Source organism: Aptenodytes patagonicus, chromosome 2 (genome assembly GCF_965638725.1).
Source record: "Aptenodytes patagonicus chromosome 2, bAptPat1.pri.cur, whole genome shotgun sequence".
NCBI classification, from domain to species: Eukaryota; Metazoa; Chordata; class Aves; order Sphenisciformes; family Spheniscidae; genus Aptenodytes; species Aptenodytes patagonicus.
The window spans coordinates 156600089-156620299 of NC_134950.1; the positions used below are offsets into that span (position 1 = coordinate 156600089).

At 38.7% G+C, this 20211-nt stretch overlaps 1 protein-coding gene across 12 annotated transcripts in view; it reads right to left on the reverse strand.

Annotated features, from left to right (window-relative positions):
* Positions 1 to 20211, reverse strand: part of PARD3 (par-3 family cell polarity regulator) — a 467456-nt gene that overhangs the window by 175156 nt on the left and 272089 nt on the right. For all 12 annotated transcript variants that reach the window (XM_076331853.1, XM_076331849.1, XM_076331848.1 and 9 more), the window contains 2 exons: positions 7847 to 8035; positions 7199 to 7369 (listed from right to left, as the gene is read on the reverse strand). In XM_076331853.1, coding sequence (XP_076187968.1) covers positions 7199 to 7369; positions 7847 to 8035 — 360 coding nt within the window. The remainder of the gene's footprint in view (positions 1 to 7198; positions 7370 to 7846; positions 8036 to 20211) is intronic.

Sequence of the window (20211 nt, forward strand, 5' to 3'; positions counted from 1 at the left end):
TGGATTTTAAAGAAGTCAGTATACAAATGTGCTATATATCACACTGCACCCAGCGTACTGAAGCTCTTTCTGTCACACAGAATTGTGCTCCAGGCTTTCCTTTCTTATCTGTGTACTGTGGCTAAGATGCCCAAAATGCTTCAGCTTCCTTCTTCAACAGAGATACTTTTACAATACTACTACCAATATTAAATATGGTTTTCTTTGTTACCACCCAGGTTGGGATCCTGCTTTAGGGACAGACTTTGCAAGACGCGAAAATGTAGGTAAATAGCCAGTAAAAGGGTCAGGTTTGACTTACGTGCACAATCATGCACTAGTAAATGTAAAATTAGTACAGCATTTCTAAGAAATACTGCATTCTTGTTCTGACAATGCTAAAAGGCAAGCAGAAGACAAAAAATGCTTTCAGAATGGTGGGAAGGAACCCACACAGCTTTGCAAAATGTAGTTAGATGGTAGGTTACGGGGTATGGGGAGGAACCTGGGCCAAGACGGAGCTTGTAAGTTGATATGAAGGACAGAAAACAGATAAAGGAGAAAAAAGTAAGTCAAAATAAATGGGCACAGGTAGAAGGGCAGAACAGAAGACAGAAGATACTACAAAATAGAAAACCATGTACCTACTTTCCCAACAACTAACTTTTTGAAATATTTCTTGGGAAGTTTACTATTAGAAGTTTACCTAAGTACACTGAAAATCATGCACCAAAAAGACCACTAGAGGCCTAAAAGGAGACTATTAACAAGTCCTGTATTAGAAGCTCAGGCAAAATGTGCCACAATTAAAAAAAACCCACCAATATGGCCCAAGAAATTGAGAGAAAGAAGGAAGAATTTAAGCAGCACCCTTCAGAGGATGCTCAGACTGAAGGTAAAATGTTCACTAAGGACATCAGACATAGGAAGGTACACAGCAAATCAGTTGGACCCCTTGATGGCAAGAGTGAAAGGGTTACTGAGGGACAAGTCTGCAGTAGTGAAGCTCAATGATTTCTTTGCCTCAGTCTTTACTGCTGAAGACACTGGTGACATTTCCACACCTGACCCCATTCTTTGTAGCAAATAAGGAGAGGAGTGAGATCAGCCCGAAGAAAATACACAGGAGCATTAGGCCAAATGGGTAGGTGAGAAGTTAACGTGTCACCCAGGTTGGATGGCATTCTCCCAAAAGCTCCAAAGGAACTCAACCATGAAACTGCGTAACTGCTGGCCAAAACATTCAACATACTGTTACGAATGGCCATGATGCCAGAGGACTGGTGGTTGCCTATATTATCTAAAGAGGATCTTGGGAACTACAGACCAGGCATCTGACCTCCTTCTGGATAAAATGGTGGCATCTACAATAAAGAGTAAGATCACTGAGCATGATGGACATGGGTCCATGGGGAAGGCAGACATCCATAGGGAAATCCCACCTCACTGGGATGCTGGAGTTGTACAAAGGTTCCAGTAAGCTCTCCGAGCTCTCAGGCAATGGAATCAGACGTGACATATTTGCATTTTCAAAAAGCCTTTACCAAGGCTTCATATCAAAGGCATTAAAGAAAATAAGTTTCATAGGACTGGACTAAGTTTTCATTTTCTAGATTGAAATCTGGCTAAAGGATTGGAAACAAAGGTCAGTCTTCAGGGTGGAGAAAGTCAGCTGTAGGTTCCCCCAGGGATCAGAGCTGGGAACAACTTAGGCTGATGAGCAGCTTTATCAATGACTTGGAGAAGGGGGTGAACAGTGAAATCACCGTGTTTGGAGAAGATACTAAAGCCTTTTCAATAGTTAAATGAACTCCAGAAGGTCGTCACAAAACTAATCTAGCAAGAAAAGAAAAAAACCCAACCTGTCATATCAATTTCAAAGTAGGTAACTAGGTAATGCATGCAGGGAAAAATGATGCTGAATGTTTTATACTTCCACACATACCGGAAAAAAAATAGATGTTTCCTTGTTTCCTTTCTTTTATAATGAAACCAGTCATTTGAAAAGTCTCTCTCACTGATCTGTCTACGAGCCAATTTATTTAAACAGTTGATGAGGTCCTTATATGGTCTGGATTCATGACTGTTTCTCTGCTTCATGGTATGCTCCGTTTTCAACTCAGCAACTGGAGCAAAAATGAACAGGCATGCAGAAAGAAATTTGGGGATCTGCAAATCATTTGCAAACCTTTTTTTCAGGCAGGTTTGGCAGGACATTAATTCCGTCAAAAGAGGGAGACAGAAAAAGAAAACCCCTTGAAATCTCATTTGGAGGAAAATGGTGATGCCCTCTCTCTTAATGGCAGACAAGTGCTGCCTGCGTGTGACACGAACAGAGTGCAGACGAGCAATCTGTGCCTCTTAAGCTGTCCAGGTTGCAGAACTAAAAAGAGCAGGATTCCAAAAGTAACAATTACCTTTATTTTCTTGAATCAGCACATACTGCCGCCAGCTGCACAGATCTGCCCGACAGTCATGCCTAAGTGCTGTGTATGCATTGTGGCCATACAGCCAGCAGCTGCTTGCCCATACAGGCTAATCATAATAATATCACTAATTAACAGAACACGGCACAAGGAGTTCCAGTGCTTCTCCTTAAACCTTAGGCTCCTCGGTAATTAAAAAAATGTCAACCCTGAGTTAAAGATCCAAAAAGCTGATGGCCATGTCTTCTGAAAACTGAGGTGTTAAATACTGGCTGTATATGAATATCAAGTCACTACTATTGTTATTCTTCCCATTTTTGCCACTGTCTGCACAACTTTGGAAATGTACCTTAAAGTCTTTCTGTGCTTAGAAAGGAAAGTTGAAGAACCAACACACAATGCTGATCACAGAGGGCAAGGCTGAAAGTTGAAAACACAGATTTGAACAACATATTTAACTTTTTTGAAAGGGAGGGGGGGAACATTAGATATATCCAAATCCCAAACTAAATTTTTTTTTACACTAATCTAACAGCATCCATCAAATATTCACTGTGTGATTTTGTCTGGAGTGGCTGAGATATTAAACAAAGCTTTGCAAGGTTTGTAATAATGCAGCTTACAGAATTAACTATATTACTGTACTCTGTGTAGATGTAATGCAAACAGGAGAAAAACTCAGATACACAATTTTGGCTTTGAGTTCATTCATAACTACCACTCACTCCATGCTTATATCAATATTTACTACAAGATAATTCACTTGAAAACCTGGATGGATTATACTCTATCTCCTGGTGAGTCAATGAAAATTCTTTCTACAGGCTACTCTTCAGTTCAGTAAAACCACAACAGCATAAAAACGCTTTTTACCTTCTGGGAAGTTTGTGGTCTCTTTTGAGTTTACAGTTATGTAAGAGCTGATGATGTAAATGATCTCCTCACTACAGCTCTGAAGACAAGATAATACTCTTATGGTGTTTATGTACATTTGTATTGTTACTGTAATTGCTTTGGAGGCTTAGTCTAGAACATGAGAACTGGTGAAGCTGTATGAGAATAATGCTGGCATGAAAAAGGAGTATCAGAGGTCACTTCACGAAGTTTTGAAACAGTTTCATGCTCCAGTTAAGTAGACTTTGACTTCTGAAGCCCAAGAAAGCTTTCTGACAAAGAAACAGCTCCTCTGCAGCGGATCAGAGGCAACTGTCCCTGCCTCTCTAAACTCAGGATACCAAGGGTTGAGCCGTCCTCTCTTCTAGATAGCAATCAAAATACAAACTGCATGTGAAAATTCTGGTCTGAACCGAAACACAGAGAAATGGCACTCTGCAGAACCGTGCTGTCAAATGAATTCTCTCTTCCCCCCCCCCCCCCCCCCCCCGCAATTCTTAGGGCTGATTATGAAAATTAATATTAAAAACAAAAGAACAGTATTCATACTACTAACTTACTTAAAATCCAATTCAAACTCAATTTTACTGAAGAAAAAAGCAGACTGGGTTGGCTATCTATCTCAAAAGAACTCAGTTAGATTTTGCAAATGCAAAACAATTACTGGAATTGAAGCCAAGAAAAAAAAAAAGGCTTGTTTCTTTTGTTCTTTTTGCTGTTGTTCTTTTAACAGCCAGATGGCAAATGTTTTTATCATCCAGACATTGAGCATAATTCTTTTTTTATCACCCCTTGTACAGATTCCCCTTCCGAGACACTTGTGGCTGCTCTGTGGCACAGTGGGAAATCCCAGGGCGCCAAGTCCTGACCTTGCGCCACGGTGCAGGACTGACCATGCCACTGGAATGGAGCGGAATGAACACTGCTGTAGGCGATGCACAAAAGGGAACATAATTGAGCTTGTCCCACTTAACTGTAGTTAACAAGAGCGTAAGCTATATTTTTGTCCATAAAGTGAGCACATACAATGCTGAATCAACACAGAAAAGAAATCAGCTGAACAGGATCTTTTTTGTTGCTGCTGTTATTTTATGGTGACACCTTTGGAGACCCAAAAGAGAGTGAAAAGCATAGAAAACACCAGGGAAATACTTTCTCAAAAGGTAAACATTTCTTTTTGTCTTCAAGAAAAAATAGTAAAACCCCATTTCTGAGGAACATGCTGGTAAAAGGTGTGATTTATCAAGATAGCGTCTGCCCTTCTGATGTTTTTACTTCTAATCTGCAAGCTCCTGAATTTGCTGCCAGTCAGATGTAATTTATTTTTTGTTCTAATACTAAAAATCTTTGCCGAGACTGTATACTAGGCTGGTGGCAGCTACAGGAATATTCTAAGGGCACAGCTTGTGTGCCAGCGTGTCTAAGTAATCTAAGTTGCTGAATTAAGCATAATATAGCTGAGGCTGCCAGATATGGCCAATACCTGATGCTCCATGGGAAAGTGAACATCACTGCGATGCTCAGTCGTGCAGTGCTGCTCTCCGGCTGGGTCTCAGTCCACATAACCATTACTTAGGGGCTAAGGTGACTGAATACCATACTCATATATGGTATTCATAGAATCACAGAATCATTTAGGTTGGAAAAGACCCTTAAGATCATCGAGTCCAATCATAAACCTAGCACTGCCAAGTCCACCACTAAACCCTGTCCCTAAGTGCCACGTCTACACGATACATAAATAATATTTTCATAGCTTATGAATATTATATCTGATTTATCATATCTAAAGTTTAAATCCATCCAGTTCTTGAACAAAGAACTAGGGCTTAATTGCAAAATGCCAAGAAAAAAAATTCTCTCTTCACTTTTCATGTCATTGAAGTCTGGACACTGCAAGACTTTCAGAAAACCGGCTTCTTGAATACTGCCAGCTCAGCAGGTAAATAGCTTTACGTCCATGCAAGTTGTGCTTTCATCATATTAAAATATGCAAACAGTATTGACATCGTTATTTCCTTTGGATGAATGTGATGAAAGCAAGAATTCCTGAGAAAAAATAGTTACAAAAACTATTTTGCAAAGATGATCACTACACCAATAATTGCATATCATCACTTTCCCAAATTATGGCTCAACTCACTAGCTTATTAAGGAGCTGGGAAAATCCACAAAAAATGGTAAAGTAGGCCCATCCTGCTCCCTCTACAGATGTATTTTAGTGTATCTAAATCTGGTTCTAACACCAGTTCTTTCATCTTGGAGCACATATACCGTAGACTGAGCCGTGTCATTTTTTGCCGTGTGATTTCTGCAAAATAAATTAGTGAATGTTAAGCAGATGTAGGGCACCAAACTATTCTTAACTTGAATGAGAAAAAAAATCTATTGGACTTAAGGAACAGTATCTTAAGTTCATCATTGCTGGATTTGCTCCATCATGTTTACAAACAGTGTCTTGGTACATTAATTCTAGAAGACTTTCACTAAGAGAAGAGTGAACATCTTCTATACCCTTTTGGCAGGGGAGGGGCGGAATTACATACTAAACACGGAAATAGTCTAAAATATTTCACCCTTTCTACATAGTACCATATAACATACATCTGAAATTGAGTAGGAATAAGAAACAGTCTCCAAAGGACAGTCTGTGCTCTCTGGAGTCCGAGTTCAGAACTATGGCTAGAACAGGACATCACCAAATATAAAAAGGTCAGAATTCCTTCGACACCAAGTGAGAAGCTGTGTGCATCCAAGCTGGCTTTCTAGCAGTGTGTATATATAAACGTGTGTATGCGTATTAAAGCTGTGTATAAGCAGTTAATCAAGAGGAGCTTAATACTTTTAGAGAGACCAGTGTCTTTTCAAACATGATTTTATAATACGCTATGAACTGCAATTTTTTAAAGATCAATTTTATGCATTAAAAAATAAACCGTTCCTTTTCCCCCTACACGAGATCAGCAGTACTAAACCAAGTTGTGCACATCATTTTTGAAGCATGATGCTCAAGAAACAACATTTCTGATAAGACCCTACCGGTGTTAATAAGAATGAAATAATGACTTTTAAATGTCTTAAGAACAGATGCTTCCCTGACCCTCCATTCAGCTGCACCCTATTTAACTCAGTGCATTTCTCCAATTTGTCAAAATAATTTTGAAGTCTAATTCAGTTTTCCACAGCATCTGCAGTCCTTCTCTGCATCATATGCCCACATATTTCTACCAAATAGCATTGTTTACATTAATCTAGATGATAAACTATTAGAAATCATGAAAATGTTTCAAAACATCAACACATTAACACTCCAGTGGAAGAGACAGAAGCTGCAAATAGTATCAGAAAAAGAATCACCACTTCACCCTGAATTCAGTATTTCATACTTCCCTGCAATGAAGGCCAAGACACAACATATTTAAAATCCGAAATAACAGAATTATTTGCATGAAGTTTTGCAGAATCTTTACATGGAACTTTTAATTGCTTAGATAAAATATAATAATGAAATGTAAGAGCTCTACTCTTAATTAAAAAAACTGAAAGTGACAAAGAAGCAAGTCAGTTAACACTAAGTCTATAAATGAAAGACTCAATAGACCTACATAAAAAACTCCAAAGAACAAAAATCACGTAAACAGTGGGATCCAATTACAAAATCAATATAGTTTTATTCAGTGTTTCCTGTTACTCATTGATGAAAATACTCAAAAGAAAAGCTTTATTGATCGGTAATAAGGCTAGCACGTCTAACACTGACATTCAGACCATTTTGTAATTCTCCCTTTCTTTAGCTTCTCAAATATTATTTTTCAGGTCTCAGAGGAAACATGACATGTCCTAAAACACAAATACCTTAAAAGTGAAAACTCCCAGTCCTTATATCAAAGGCGTATTACCTCATTGCATTTACTTATTCGCCTTGCCACAATAAGCTGAATCATTCCCCGTTTGTTTCCTTCAGTGGACATGGACCTCCTTAAAGTTTCCATAGCATCTTGATTTGTTTTGCCCAATAATGATTCTCCATTTACCGCTATCAGTTGATCGTTCACTCGAAGCCTGCCATCCTGGAAAAGGAAAGATTATAGCTAGTTACATAAAACACGCACAAAAGAAGTTTAGTCTGCTGGAGAGAGGAAAAAACCAGAAGAAAAATAATCAAACAACTATACTTAGTCCTAACAGTTTATGGCCAAATGAACACTGGTATAATAGCTTCCATTGCAGCCATTGTAGGAAACATCTATTCCAATTATAGATTTGCACTGCAAGCTATTATCATAACCTGTTTGCACAAATAGCATACTAATTGAACTGTACCAGAGATTGCTCATATCCTTTCCAAGAATCTGTAAAGGCTGTTTAAATCCTGGGATGCGCAAACATGTGAATCTGAGTAGAAATCTAAGTGTTACCTCTGATGGCGTAATTGGAAAAAGCTAGTTACCGAGCAATCTTATTCTTCTTGAATCTGTGGTTATTTTGAAAAAAGCTTTATTTTGGAAAACCGAGGAAGACAAAGGTGCAAAGATGTTCCCTCTCACCTTGGATGCTGCTCCACCGTTAATAATGGACTTGACGAAGATTCCTAAATCAGCATGGTTTTCTTTTGACCGGTTACCTTTGACGCTCACACCAAGTCCAGCTGATCCAGAGTCATTCAGTGGAACTTCAAATGTTAGGAATTCCCTGGTGCCATCAGGTGTGAGGACAAGCTCCTCTTCTTCTGCTTTCTGTCGGGAAGATTAACATGGGATTATAGAAGAGCATTTCTCTTTGGGAATTCTCTTCCCTCAGCTATTAGCATTAAAAACCCCTGCTTTTAACTACAATGCCACAATATTTTCCACAGTAATTATTTGAAGAAACATGCACAAATAGTGAATTTTCAATCACCTCCAGCTGATGCCTAGATTCAGAAATATCTTATGTTTGTGTCTAAGTGCTTCTCTGTCTAGTAAAATAATTGAATCATGTGTCATTACTGAATGTGCCATTAATACCAACTCACACGTAAGCTGCTCTTTCATTAGCCAAGAGAGAGCTGTATCAGAAGTATTTTCTTTCTTGCAAACGTACAGAATTTTAAAAATATCATCATCATCTATGGTAGCTTTGCAGTCATGGGGAGAAACTAAGTACAAGAAAATTAAATTCAAAAATTACTCCTTCACCCCGTTTCGTTTAAAACTAGCTGTGTTAGGAAAAACAGAAAATCACACAGCTGAGATCTGCAACAGCACATCTCTCTGCTATTGCCAGGCTTAGCATCAAATCCAGCTCTGAGTGCCAATTTTCCTGTCTTTCCCGGCTCTGCACTTCACCTCTGTCCTCTTACCCACATCTTTGGTTCTTCCCTGCCTTCCACACCCAGTTTTAGCCTGGCTGGGACAATCCCAGGATTTGAACACCAGGAATTATAGTCCCAGACCTGCCAGTGTCCCTGGCAAGGAGCTGCTCAGTGACACCCTTCCATGCATCCGAAAGCCGTGCATGCGCAGGAGACTGGCCTCTTGCTTTGCCTCCTGCCGAGCTCGAGGTGGCGGCAGTCTGGAAGCAGGGGCCCTTGGGTGTCCCCACAGAGTGGTGGCACCCATGGGGGCAGCAGGCATGGGCACAGCACTCAGGAAAGAAAATGGTCAGGTCCTGAGGAGCAGTGCTTACGCACAAGAGGCTGCTGCTGAAAGGAGGAATGGGAGGGACAAGCTGTTCACCAGCCCTGTCCCTTGCAGTAGACATTGTCCACTTGTCTCTGACCATCTTTCGGTTATAACAAAGCGGTTATAACCAGTTTTGGTTATAAATTTATCAATTAAAGAAAAAAGTCATGCCCTTAAAGGCAATTCTCTGCAGTGGGCCCAGTGTCTGGCCCCCAGAAAGATGCTCATGAACCCAACTGTGCTGGTTTTTTCTCACCCACATGAAGGAGAAAGAGTAAGAGAACGTCCACCAGAAGGTACACAGTAATGTTCAAGTCGGCAGTTCTTCTCTGGAAGAATTAATATAGCCAATTTTTTTTTATAACCTGAGCAAATGTGTCACCTCCCTTACTGACACTGATTTTATACCGACTTTTCCCACGTCACTCTCACCTGTTTGCCAGGCTTGCTCCTCCTATTTTTCTCCTACTCCCAGATACTTGGAGCAGGACAAAACACATGAGAAGTTAACGTGTGCCTGCTGAGCCATCCCTGTTTCTTAAGACCTGGGGAAATGCAAAGCTGACAGGCTCTTCTGAAATCCAAACACAGACTATGGCAAAGCTGGATGTGAAAGCCATGTGGAGTACAGCAGACTGAGATGATCAATTTGGGCACAAGCATGCTAGTTGTGTCACCATTGACCTAGAAATGCAACGCGAAAATATCACATGGGAAGGCAGTCAGACTGCTGAGAGAACCAGAACAGCCAAGGGAAGAAAAACAGGAGCTCTATCTTTTCCCCCTTCGTTAAAAGCATGTACCTTAATGTGTTCACCAGCCCTTTCCCTTGCATTAGACACGATTTGCTTGTCTCTGACCATCTTTTGTTTATAACAAAGCATAATGCTTCATCAATTTAAAAAAAAAAAAAAATTAACACCCCCTATCCAAGTGCCATAGCTAAGCTGGCTCGCTTATGAATCCCATTATCCAAACACATCTCTTGGCCATGCAAATCAGCATGATCTGTGCTAGCTGTCAGGAATGGAAAGGTGCACTGTGTCCGTGGAAAAAATACTGGATCTAAAAAATACTTCCCAAATTTGGGGAAAATTACAACCCTAATTTTCCTGTTTGGGTCACAAAAGCACTAGTTACAGCATAGATTTGAGGTGCATCTTTTTTCAGGTGATTGCAAAATAAAACAATCTGAGACATGCACGTTACCTTTTAGTTTCTCTAACACTGATCACTTTCATATTCTTTAATAAATAGCAGGAATAAAAGCTTGGGAACCAAAAGGGAGATAAAGCCAAGGTAGGATGTATGGGTAATCCAAGGAAGCACATCAGCTTATTGGATTTTTCTTTAATACTGTTATCATGAATTTACAATCAATCCCCCCCTTCCTCCAGTATTTTCTAATGTTCTAAAAAATATGCCAGAACTTCAGCCACAGCCATCTCCCTTCCAGGGCAGAGAACTGAACTGCTTCCCTGCACAGCCCGTTCCCGTCGGGTGCACATCTATATGCCAAAGGGTCAATTGGAGAAAACGTCTCAGTAAGCATCCCCAAGGACTTGGCTAATGGACTCTACGCTACTTTTCTTCAGCGAGACCGAAGAGCTGCATTATCAGCTCAGCACTATTCTTAATGTGACTCTTCTGCTTGCTTGTTTTCTACAGTCTTAAATAAGGAAAAGATCTAATGCCAATATTGGGCTACAGACACCTGAGTGCGGAGGTGATACTTAAGGCCTAAACCTGGAACAAACTTCTCCTTAGCAGCTGCACATGAGTGAGCAGATCATGCATGTGAAAAAATGAGAAACAGCAGCCTCAGCACTGGAACAGAAGTAGTGAAGACATGAGAAAATTGCTCAAATCATTCAAAGAAAAAATTACCATTACTGGGCTAAGGCTAAATTGCTTTAGGGACTTCACTGGGTATCCACAGCTTTTTTCAAGTAAGCCAGCTTGTTTCACCACCATACCCGTGTCCTCAATTTTAGGGACATGAGAAGCTTTTTGCCCTCTAGAATCTGTCTGTCATCTGTCAGTACCATATGCTTGAATGTAGATTTTAAAAAGAGAAAGCAACAGAGAGAACAAACATTTCTTTTCGATATCCCACAATTTTTCCTAAGAATACTTAGGAGAAAAATGTGGCTTTCAAGAATAACTGAACCATTAAGATTCAAGGACTATGGATATGAAAGTACCAACTCTAACATTTGTGCCACACCATGGTACCAAAGAAGGTCTTACTATATATGATATATTGAATACAACTTCATACGTACAAACCTTGGAACAGAACTATATAGTGATCAGGAACCTCTAAGCATGTCATAAAGGAGCCATTCTCAGAGAAATAAGCAGGAAGATTTTAGTCTGATACCATAATATTTTGAACCAAAGTTCTAAAAACAAAAACAACAACAACAAAAAAAACCCCAAAAGCTCAGATTGGCTGAATCCTTTGTTCCCCAAAGCCCTTTAGAGTACAGAAACATTTATGTACAGCGACTCTCCACAATCAACTGCATATCAGCTATAAAAAAAAGTAAAATTTGCACTGAAATTGTGTTGAACATTAAGTAGCTAAATGTAACAAATCACAGAAATTCCCTAATACATCCATGAGACAGCATAAAAATGCACAAAAATCTAAAATGCAGCATTTAAAAAATTCAACTGAGAACACAATCACTTCCTAATTGCAATAACTTCCATTTGATCTTGATATACTCTAAATTAACGCTTCGCTATGTCAATCAAACACCTCAACACTATTTTCATGATTAGTTGATCTGTGGGAGAAATTTATTCCTTCACATACTTTGACAGGCCAGCAGTAAACATGCAAGCAAAATTATGTACTATGAACCCTGAGCAACAAAATTGAACTCCCTTAAGATTTTTCACACACTATGTCCAAAACAACTAACAGTAGAACAATATTCTGTTCAGACGGAGTCTGCTGAGAAAAAGGTCATCTGAAATGACTTCAACTGGATGAATGAAGCTGCTCAAGTATGTAATTTGTAATAAAAATTCGATTGGTGATAAAATATGTAGATGACTTTTGCTTCAAATTCATACTTAGCATCAATTTATGCTAAATGACATTTGAGATAAGATTTCACTTTTTAAATACAACATAAATATATCGTAAATTTGAAGATAAACTTCCTGACTAGAGCAAAGTTACGGCCGTCCTTCGATACATACGGAGATTAAAAAAAGCCATTGGATAAACAGAAGGGAAATTATTTTTCTCTTCTACATAACATTGGTTTCTGATCTGATCATAAAACCTGATTTAATTTTATAAACAACATTAAAATGGACCTTTACACTAAAAGTGCAGTAAGTCTATTTCATCGTGTTAGTAACAGCATCTTCTCCTCATCCTTTTCTGTTTTAAATACTATGAAGAAATTTCTTGCTTGGGACTTCTTCCCTTTATAAAATCTCATCAGGATTCAGCTGGTGAGCAAGCAGCATGAGATGGGTGAAAAAAGAAACCTAACAGCAAAGAAAAACCTCCTCCCACCTAACGGGGGAAGCAATTTTCAATCAAGCTGGGACAAGTTTCCGAAGTGGCTCGCTGCAGCTACAAATCCGGCTGCATTCTCTCCAGCAAAGCTCATTCTCTTGCAAGCTTCGACATGCTGTCTTCTCAGCAGCTATTAAGTCACTGAAACCTGTCTGCAAGTTACTTTGCGATTATGTATAGAGAAAAGAAATGTTAATCATGGGACTCTCAGCAAAAATCCAGTGCACTCCTGTTTTCTTTCACAGAAGCAATTAATAAAGCTCTGTATCCCCACTCTTAGAGGGTAACCTGTATTTCCAAGTTATGTATATAACACACATGAAAACATTTACAGGGCCCTTGTATGCACATGCATATGCATGTACATGTACAAACACACCCTTCTTATACAATGATGAAATTCACATGATATATTATGTAACTATAGCACAAACCCCACCTAACGCCTCCAATGACCCCATCTACACCATTCACTTCACCGGCCCCCAAACCCTGTTGTGTACAGCCTTCTAACATCACAGCCCTAAGCCTGTTAGCCTCTGTTGAATTATTATTTTGTTAATCTATCAACTTTTGCCTCACAACTGCATCTTCTCTCTTTCAAATTTGTCCAGACTGAAAATCTCAAATTCTTAAAAGCTGAGTTTGAAGTCCCACGGATAGTAAGAGCCCACCAGGTCTAGGAAGTGTAGGCTAGAAAAGTAAAAGGACTGGAATTTGCAAAATCCCAGGTTTAGTCATTTGGTTCCAATAATGGGGAATTCCAACCTAGCGTCACAGCCTTTTCCAGGATATTTTCAATCTTTAGAAGATTTTAATATAGAATTCATTATTCTTTCTCACAAGGCACCCGTGATACCAAGAAATCCTAACTCCTATACATTGGGAAGCCAATAAAATTTGTTCCAGTATTATTATAACAAAATAGAATTCTTACTTTAAAACACCCATGATATACGCAAGAGAGAGGAGATTTCACTTAGCTATTGTGCAAAAACATTCTTGACATCAGAGATGACTCAAATTGTTTTGTCCTTCAAGTTAGGTGGGTGACATTGCTGTCGTATCAGGCCACCTTCTAAACTGAGATACACCAAAAGATGATGACTCTCACTTTTATCATATGCCATCACGTATACAAATGTAGAACACGTAAATCGAGCAGCTCTAAGGAAGCAAAACAGCATCCGTGGTCAACAACTGTTTCGTGGGGGGTGATGTTTAGTACTTATAAAAATGTAGATGTATTACTGCTGGAGGTACTGAAAACAGAGCAATGTAGGTGGCCTGTAACACACCTCTCCAACTTCAGTCGAGGCCTCTCCTGAGGAGGAATAACTGAGAGCTGATGCATCCTGCTGTGGGTAGGCATTAAAGATCAATATAACTACAGCAGCTCATTCAGATTTAAAACTGGACCTCTGGCAGAGAAAAGCCTGCCTACTGATCCAATAGTGACACGCACGCTCCAACCCAGTTTCCTCCTGAAATACAACAAGGCCTTTCATCTTTTTTTTTATCAATCGTGTGTTACATTACAGGTTATAAGGGCCTAAAGTGTCTACTTACCTAGTTATAAAATGATATAGGGCTTAAGCCAACTAAACAACTGAAATTCTTATGCTTGCTTTCTTTTTCTAACTCTTCCTAGGTTAAGTATTTTAATATCTCCCATATGTTAGATAAACACCAATGAATCTTATTTGCACGTATACACTGAGACTCATTATTCACATTAGCTAAGTTAATATGTCACATCTGGCAAAGACTGCACTCTTGTTCAAATCAAACAGCAGCTGCTAAATATCAAAAACTACATTTGAATTCTGAGATTTTATGGGAAACGTGGTCTGCTTTAATTTTAATCCCATCAAGGAAAAGTTTTTTACATATTATATATGGATTAACTTTGGTACGTATTTATATGCAGAAATGCTAGCTCACGAAAACACTGCAAAACAGGCCCGTTACATTTCCAGTTATGTTGATTTTAAGGATTTAATTTAATATCAAAAAACATGTTCCACATTCAGAAATGTCTTCAGTTTAATGTTTTTGATGGATTAAAAAAATAGTTTAGGAAAAAATTAAATGTTTTCCGAAGCACCAAAATTCTAGAATGTGATTTTCATTTAGTATGAAAATCAAAGTTTTACAAAAGCCCATGTTTAAGTACATCCACATGTTTGTTATTCATCTCTATAAGAAGGCCATTGCTTGTCGATGCTAACATTATTCTCCCTAATGCTAACACTGATCTGGGCTGTTGCAGAAACTGGTTTAAGCAGTGAGATTCTACATTTAAAATCAACTGATCAGACCACTAAAAATACTTTGTTGGTTATGCATCTCAGAACTTCACACAGGGACTAGTCTGTTGCCATTACCATAATGATTGTACTTTAATCAGGCCAACATACCCTGTTCCAAACTATTGTTCCTACTCAAATTTTGTGCTCCTACTGTATGTTCTGAAACAAATATGCAATTGTAATGCTAACCCCATTTCTTTACAAGATGCTTATCCTAGAGAACTGAAAACCGAGGGATTACATACACAGCAGGTGTCTGCTCTGCCAAAGAAGCCTACAAAGCTACAGCTCTTTGCACTATCCCTTGTTCAAGAAAAACTTCAATGCCCAACACACTAATGACACAGCTCCCTAAAATCTTTATACTTCTCTCACTGGCCTATTGGATGTACAAGACCTGAAAGACTAAAGAAACAGATAGAGTCTGGGAAAGCCAGACACAAAAACAAAGTTGAAAGGGAAATAATGCCTTTGTAGAAGTCTATGGCAAGAAACACGTTCCACATGAGGCAGTGCCCGTACAGGGCACTGGGACTGACCTGTGTTTTACTCCTACTTCTGCTGCAGACTTTCAGGCAACCGTGGCAAACCACTTCATCTCACTATTTTCCCTGCACTTGATAGCAAGGAAGAATCAACACCAAGAGTCTAAAGCTTTGCACACAACCAGTGAGTTTTCAGAGGTTTAAATCGGAATTTCAAGCAACAATGTGAACTTTGCACTCACCCAAATTAGGCCAAGTGTTTGAAAGAACCTGATGACCCTATTGCCTGTGCTAGCAGATGACCAGCTAAAGGACCTGGGGGCCCCTTTCAGTCTCACACCCTGTATCTGTTGTTTGAATTGTAAATACCTTACACAGTCGACTCTTGTTATCCAAATAACGTAAGGTCGCTATATAGGAAATAGTATGGTAATGGTGAATAATGATGTGCACACCAGTGTGGCTTCAGGATGACTCTGCAACGGTGGCACTGAGGCAACCCTGTTACAGAACCTCAGTGGAGGGACACGTACATTGTCTTCCACGAAACTGGCAATTGGCCAGCAAGTGTTATCAATGCAAGCTTTGAGAAAATGGCTAAAGCTGCCCTGCAGTGCTACACGAAGCCAGCTTGGGTGTGCCACGCTGCATCCCAGGTAAATCACCTGCAGATGATGGAGTCAATACTGTGAGCCTGAGGGTCAGTCCCAAGCACAGCGTTACACAGAAGTTTATGTGGATTATCATTGAACGTTCCAGGAAATTCAGACTACTCAAAGAGTGTTCATAAACACAGTCACTCAACTGTTGTATTAATTATTCACTAGGAATTAATGTCTCAGCTCTACTCATTAATGTCCCAGAAGTGCTAGTCAATACTAGAGTACCTCCTATGGGAAAAGACTGTAAACACAACAGTATCCTGCAGAAGATCACACATTCACTACCCCTTTCTTTCATACGGCCAGTGATCTGTTTCTTATGTCACAACTTTATTAAAAATATAATCTGAAACCACTCAAAATAGCACTAAAAAAGGCTTTTAAAACATTGTAATCACCCTCGTGCCTCACACCATTAGAAGATAAAAAGGTATAAAAATAATCAGCACCAGTTATTTGCAGTATTCCTAAACACCATGGAGGAAATAACAGCATCAGCTTAATCATCAGTCAAGCCTCTCCTCCTTCGATAAAATCATTCTGTATGTACTGATATCAGCACTGCTGGTGGTGTAGGCTGATATGAGTCAATGTACGATCTCGGCTCAATTTTTAGACATTTGGATCACCTATTGCAGCAATGGAAATTGATGAAGCTCTAAACTGTTCTCCAAAGAAGGTTCTGTGTGAAGGAAGAGTTGCATCAACTGAATGATACAAAGCTGCTATAAAAGCTGAAGTTCTATGTAAGTGCTAAATACGAAGTGGTGGGAACTTAACTTACAGCTTTTGCAAAATAGCTATGGATACGTACCCAGTGACTACGTATCTTGAAGTAATACAAACAGCTTTTCACCAAAAGTAAAAAACACGCACACACGCACTCTGAACACCACCATCTTAAAGCTCAACACTGACAGTACTTTTTTCCCCAAGATTAAGCTCCAAGAATTTTCCACCCATTAATCAGTATAAATTATGTCTTTCTAGGCGTTTGTTAGCATATCTCTCATATTCATAACATGAAAAGTTGCAAACAAAAAGTGTACAAAATTAATTATGCATTAGTTCTTACAAAATGCCTCTGACCACAGTGGTATCACCCCATTCCTATAGGTGATGAATTCTTGCATATAAAGCGTAGCTAGCTACTTTACTCAAAATCACACAGAAAAGTCTATGGCAAGAAGAGCAACTGAAACTGAAAATGCTGACAGGTTTAGCCACGACATTATCCTTGGATTCTGAAAAAACACGGTGATCAAAATGAAATTTAGATAACAACAGGAGTATCAGATGTTTGAGTTCAGAAGAAAATAAAAAGCAATCCATTTGCAATTTCTATCAGGGCTGCTAAACATTTATATATTGTTCCAACACACCAACCGCTCTTGTTATGTCACTGTTACGAATCCTGCACTCACTAAAATTCATAACATTCTGCTCACTCACAGCGATTTGACAGAAAAACAAATGAGAACAGAAAACTGAAGCTTTCCCGTGCTGCTGAGTGCAACAATCATGAAATGAAATCCTGAATCCTAACTTTGAATCTCTTTTTACCAATAGACAACACTGCCTAGAAGATACTTACGTACATGATAATTATTATTTTTCTAGCATTATGCTTACATGAAAGTTAACTTGCCGGTTTGAATTCAGAAAACAAACAGCGAATGACAATTGTAAAAGCAAAATATTACTGAAACACTATTGACTTTCAAAGAGTATGAGGAAAAATTAATTGGCAGATGTTTTACATAGCATAATTAACAGTTCATTTCAATGCTCCGTAACAAGATTAAGATAATTATGCTTAGAAACAGAAATGTAATAATGATAAATTACTAGTTTTCATATTACGGTCAATCTCCTACATTCCAAGTAATCACCATGTTTGAAATAGGTGCATCTGTTCCATGCTCTCATCAGCTATACAAATGGTACAAACTCGTGGCTGGGTTAAACAATCTTTCAACTGCGATACAGGAGATTTCCTTGCTTCAGGAGTAAAAGGAGTGCCTGTTCTGTTCATCAGCAAAACAGAAGGTAAAAACAGCAGTACTGTTTTCACCAGGGCACAGTTACTGGATAGAAGCTGAAGTTGCATTAGCAATTTGCATTCCTTATGGAAGAGCAAAGCTTAAATTCTGCGAGCTTAGCAAGTTACAAAAACTCCTCATATGGAAGTTCAAGAATGAGAGTATGAGAATCTGTACTCTGTGACGGTGTGCAAAATAGGATGTCATATGCTTTCCTATATAGGTAGTTAGAAATAACTCTCTCAAGGGTTTCAGGCCACAAACACATTAGGAAAAAACTAGTTTTGAAGGTTTTCTTTTATTACATCTGTGAAGACTCTAACCACTGCATCCAAGTGCCACAATATTAGTGTAAACCATTTCAAAGTAACAGTTACATGAATGTAACCCCTGAGTGTTAATAATGTGTTGATAAATTAGGCTTTATATTTTGGGGTCTACATGTAAATTTTATTTCAGGCCTTCCATTTTCAAGTGTTTTTTTTCTTTTTTATTTCAAATGTGCATTTTTCTTCTATTTCCCCACAAAGACATAGCAACAAAAAAACCCCCACAACCATTTTGCCTATAAATTAAAAACAGACTTGTATTTCACCTCTCTCTCATTCCTGTAGCTTCACTGCTTTCATCATGTTGTTTTTTTTGCTTTGTTTCCTACTATCAAGTTCTTGACACTTGGAGACTAAAACCTCACAACTAACAGCACAAAGATCAGAGCAGGCGCAGAAATAGAAATTGCAAGATCAGAAATCTCAAAGACCTGAAAAGTAGACGGAGGAGGAATTAATAGGGATTGAAGCAGAATCAAGGAGAAAAAAGGAAAGCAATGAAAATTCTTTCAAAAATAATAATTAAAAAAAAAAGTATGTGACTATTATTAATGTGCAGCTGAGGAAAATTAGTTCCATAGAACTGGAGTATCACACTTATCCAAAGCAAAGTAGGAAGGGAGGGAGGTAAGTGTAAAAGCATTGTGCATTATAAATACCCACTGATACCTTTCAGGTTTAGTCCATTTCTTATTCCCACCCAGGAGCAGGCAAATTTAGAGAGACCTATTGTTCCTGCTGTTGATCACTGTTGCTCTGAGCCTTCAAATAAATAACAAAAAAATCCCACCCCATAATGAATGAAAAACCCAAGACATTACGCAAAAAAACATTTTTGTATTGACCAGCTTTCTAGCTTCATTCCTTCACTAACCAAATATGTCTCCACATGTTTCCCAATTCACTTCCCTATTCCCAAGGCTTGCTAGGGCTTTCTGGCTGGTTTTTCAGAAATCCCTAGCTACTCATACACTCCCTGTCCCTCTTGCATAATCCCCTGGTTAACAAGCAATTTTTGGCTCACATCTATAGAGAACAAATGAGAGGTCCTTATCTTCTTTTGGTGTTTTCTTAGATGAAATCAGGAAGTTGATCAGAAAAATCGTAGAGAAAAGATTTCACCATGGAATTTGGTACAAAACATTAACTTTGCAACAGATGAGCAATTGCTTTATATAAGCACCCTATAGGCAAGCTGCCTAATCTTAATGAGGTTTGGGGGCAGAATTTCAACTCCTAAAGCCAGGACACTTTTATAAGGCTGCACCCACAAAATATTTTCAATTGTATTCAATTACAGGCAGAAATACTGTCCTGGGCTTTGATCCTTGATCTCCTTACATATCAGCAGTATGTGGTAAGAAACTATGAAGATTAAAACATACATGCACTAATGAGATGTACTAAAAAGATACTGCGAGGCATGTCTGAAACAATGATACACCCATGATTTTGCACAGTCCTTATGCAGATAACTTTCAGACTAGAAGGACATTAAAAGACAGAGGGATAAAAGTGAATATTGCTACATTCAACCCAAACGGCCATTTGAGCAGTTACATTCCATTTGCCTGAAACATTAATAGTATCAACCAATGTACCCTAGACTACGTCACTGAGATGGCTCTTACATCTCTTTACCTAGTCTCGACTTTCTTTTTATCCCAGACACCATCTCACCACTGCTGGTAAGGCATTCTGAATCATCTAGACAAGCTTTTTCTGTTTTTCAGCAGCCTAACTAATTTCAAATCCCAGCACGAATCCTCTTAATTTCTCCATAATCTAATTTATTATTTAATCTTGAAATAGGTACCTAATTGAATGCAGTTTCTTGAAGTATGCTTTAACTAAGATACACTGTATCTTTAAGGT